Raw genomic sequence first — 3,558 nt, forward strand, 5'->3', positions numbered from 1 at the left:
TTCGTGGGCTGAAACTTGGAATTGTGTTTTTTGCACGAGTGGAATTTTACGTGTATGACCGTTTTTTACCCCGCCATTTAGGCAGCCATACGCCGTTTTTGGAGGAAGCATGCTGGGTATTTTCGTGTTTCTATAACGCACCGAACTCTGACATGGATTACAGGATCTTTTTCGTGCGCACTTGGTCTTGTGCTTGCGTGTACACACGGGGGTGTTCGGACACCGAGGAGAGTCTGCACACAAAGTTGAGGCTCTGAGAAATAAATCTCTCGCCGAACGTGGGGACGAACTCACGCTGACAGCGGCCAACTGGATACAAATCCAGCGCGCTACCGACTGAGCTACATCCTCGCCCGTAATGTAACTGAAATCGTGATTATGTTGTAATAAAGTGTTTGCTTTTCGGCTTCACAATTACTGAAGAACGCAATGTTGGCAAATATGAATGCTGTTTCCGCTTTCTTTTTCTTCTTTTTGTGTGTGTGGAACGGGAACTGTTATTGATTGCTCCTGCAATCAACTTGCAGAAGTCTTTGTCATGGACTAATCCGCCCACATTAACAACGCCATTGTCAGTAGTAATGTTTGTCTCACAAAACGAATCGTTTGCACAGCGTGAAATCACGAAATATTCATGGCTCGATTTGATGACAGAAGTTGGCGTTGCGTGTGAAATGTCGGTAGATGTTATTTGTGATGAATTGTTCTGGGGTTCTTAATGAGGAGCATTTGGCATGCCAAGTAGCGCCTCTACAGCGTGCGTGCGTGTTTGTCACGGTGCGCGCGTGTGTGCGCGTGCGCCGGTGCTAGCGCGCGCACGGCGTGTAGTGTGTGTGTGTGTGTGCGACCATTCTTGTTTAAAATTATAAAAAAACTTTTTTTTTCTTCAGATGAAACCGATGCACCAGTAACGCAGTTAACATAAAGCTACACTAACCACAACGATCGTCTGAACGGCCATGGGTGTGCTGCCTCTGCTTCAGACCTTAACATCCATCATCTCCGGCGAAGCAACTGCAACGACGACAATGGTGTACGGTAATAACACAATCGTGGTCAACACAACGACCTTACCCACGCTGAACAACAACAAGACTTGCCACAACGTCTCCGTGGCGTGTGAGTGTGGCTCCACGGACACCAACAACGCCACTAGAGGGATGATGTCACACGATGATGGTTAGTCAAGCGCGAGTTGTGGCTTTGCGTTGGACTCAGTTGGATTCAGTGGCTGAAGTCCTATTTGCATTGTCTTGATTAAGTTAACGAGGATTCGTGTAACACACACACACACACACACACACACACACACACACACACTTCCCTTTGAGTATGTCATGGTCAATGTCGTTTTAGGTCAGTTCACTAGCAAACAAAAATTCAAAGGGTCACGTGCTCTTTGGTTGCAAGTCTGCGACTAAATGATACGAGAGGAAAACAAGAAACAATGTCATTCACTTAACTTAATAAACCCAAACATTGCCGCCCTTTACTGTTTGTGATTATTTGTTGGAGCGTAGCAATTTTAAACTTGGCCTAACACTGAATTTGTCTTAAAACGTAGCATTCTAACCGTTGACAGCTCTGTTAGTGTGTCTCCCGAGAAAATAACAGACTTTCGGTAATGACAATTTCTTGATGATGACTTACTCATATCAACAGTTGAAAATGACTTTTAAAGCAACAGCCAGGCTGAGCCGCGCCATGTATCGGCATCGTATATATATAATTAACGTCTATGTTTCCCCCTCCTCAGGTTCCCTGGACGCCTTGCTGTACATCGTGGTGGTTCTGCTGTTCTACGCCTTCAGCATCGTGGTGCTCATGGTCAAGTACATCCGCCGCGAGAACAAGGAGGCCTACCTCCGCCAGTACTTCGACGACTTCGTGGCCCGTGAGCAGTTCTCCTCTCCCATGGCAAGGAACCAGATCTGCATGAAGACCGTCATGGACAAGCGCAAAGATCTCGCGGCGCAGCACGAGGTCTCTGGGGAGCCGAGGTGTGGCGGCAGTGACAGTGATGAGTTTTCCAGTCAAACGGCTTCTGAGAAGCTGAGTTCGTATGAAGAGGCGGATATGCCTCAACTTGAAGGCAGGCTGAGCATTCCAGAGACGATATGTGAGCTTGCGGAAAGGGGGGGAAAAGAGGAGGAAGAAGAGGAAGAAGAGGAAGAGGAGGAAGAAGAGGAAGAGCCGGGGCTGGAGGGAGAGAAGGAGGGGGAGGAGTTTGATTTTGACGAGAGAGAACTCCTTCAGCTATTGGCTACACCAGAACACGTTGAGACTGAAAACGAGCAGGTTGCGTTAGAAGGGCTTTTGCCACGTCGAGAAACTCCTGTGTAGTTTAGATACATGTGTTCGATGATTCATGAACCTTGGGGTCTCCGGGTAGCTCAGTTGGTAGTGCACTGGACTTATGATCCTAAGGTCGGAGGTTCGAATTTAGGCCGGGCCGGACACGGGACCCAGAGATGGAAGCCATATCCCACGTCACCACAATGGCACGTAAAAGACCTCGGTCATCATTCTGCCATAAGTGCACGGATACCACCCAAACACGCATACACACGTGTATCTCATCAAAAGCTGCGAGGGCGTAAAACTCGTATCACTGATAATTCATATAACCCATATCTGATCCTTACTGAAGAGGCGAAATATTTTCGTCCTTCATGAACCTTGCGGGCATTTGAGAACGGTCGTGCTGAATGGCCTAGTGGACGCCATTTGAGAACGGTCGTGCTGAATGGCCTAGTGGACGCCGTGCTGAATGGCCTAGTGGACGCCATTTGAGAACAGTCGTGCTGAATGGCCTAGTGGACGCCATTTGAGAACGGTCGTGCTGAATGGCCTAGTGGACGCCATTTGAGAACGGTCGTGCTGAATGGCCTAGTGGACGCCGTGCTGAATGGCCTAGTGGACGCCATTTGAGAACGGTCGTGCTGAATGGCCTCAGTGGTGGATGAGACGCCAGCCTCATATGCGGACGGTTAAGACGGTGTTCAAATCCCGGTCGCACCTGGTTGGTTAACGGGGGAGATTGTTCTGATCTCCCAGGTAAACTTATGTGCAGACCTGCTAGTGGCTTATCCCCCTTCGTGCACAAGACAAAGTACGCTAGGAAAAGATCCTGTAATTCATGTCCGAATTCGGTGGGTTATAGAACCATGCCAATACCAAGCATGCATCCTTAAGCGCTAATAATGGTCTAAGTGAAGACCCCGAGTGCTGTACAGAACAAAGAACAGAACGGTCGGGAGAACGTGTACAATACCGACCCGCCCAGACAACCTTTTCAGTATCAACTTACAAAATAAATGAAGCTTACCTTAGTAAATGAAGACTAATTGTGGTTTTATCAACCACAATGTAGAGAGGAAATGGATTACGTTATTCTTCTTACCTTGTGAAGATGTTAATAATCAAATCTTTTCTTTATTTGGTGTTTAACGTCGTTTTCAATCACGAAGGTGATATCGCAACGGGGGAAGGGGGGAGATGGGATAGAGCCACTTGTCAATTGTTTCTTGTTCACAAAAGCACTATTCAAAAATTTGC

General features: G+C 47.6%; 1 protein-coding gene across 1 annotated transcript; it reads left to right on the forward strand.

Moving 5' to 3' along the window:
* Positions 1 to 959: 959 nt before the first annotated feature.
* Positions 960 to 2,343, forward strand: LOC138965973 (uncharacterized). Its single transcript, XM_070338058.1, has 2 exons — positions 960 to 1,179; positions 1,757 to 2,343. The coding sequence occupies exons 1-2, from the start codon at positions 960 to 962 to the stop codon at positions 2,341 to 2,343; spliced, it is 807 nt and encodes a 268-aa protein (XP_070194159.1).
* Positions 2,344 to 3,558: the final 1,215 nt, after the last annotated feature.

This window comes from Littorina saxatilis, linkage group LG5 (assembly GCF_037325665.1).
Source record: "Littorina saxatilis isolate snail1 linkage group LG5, US_GU_Lsax_2.0, whole genome shotgun sequence".
In the NCBI taxonomy this organism is placed as follows: Eukaryota; Metazoa; Mollusca; class Gastropoda; order Littorinimorpha; family Littorinidae; genus Littorina; species Littorina saxatilis.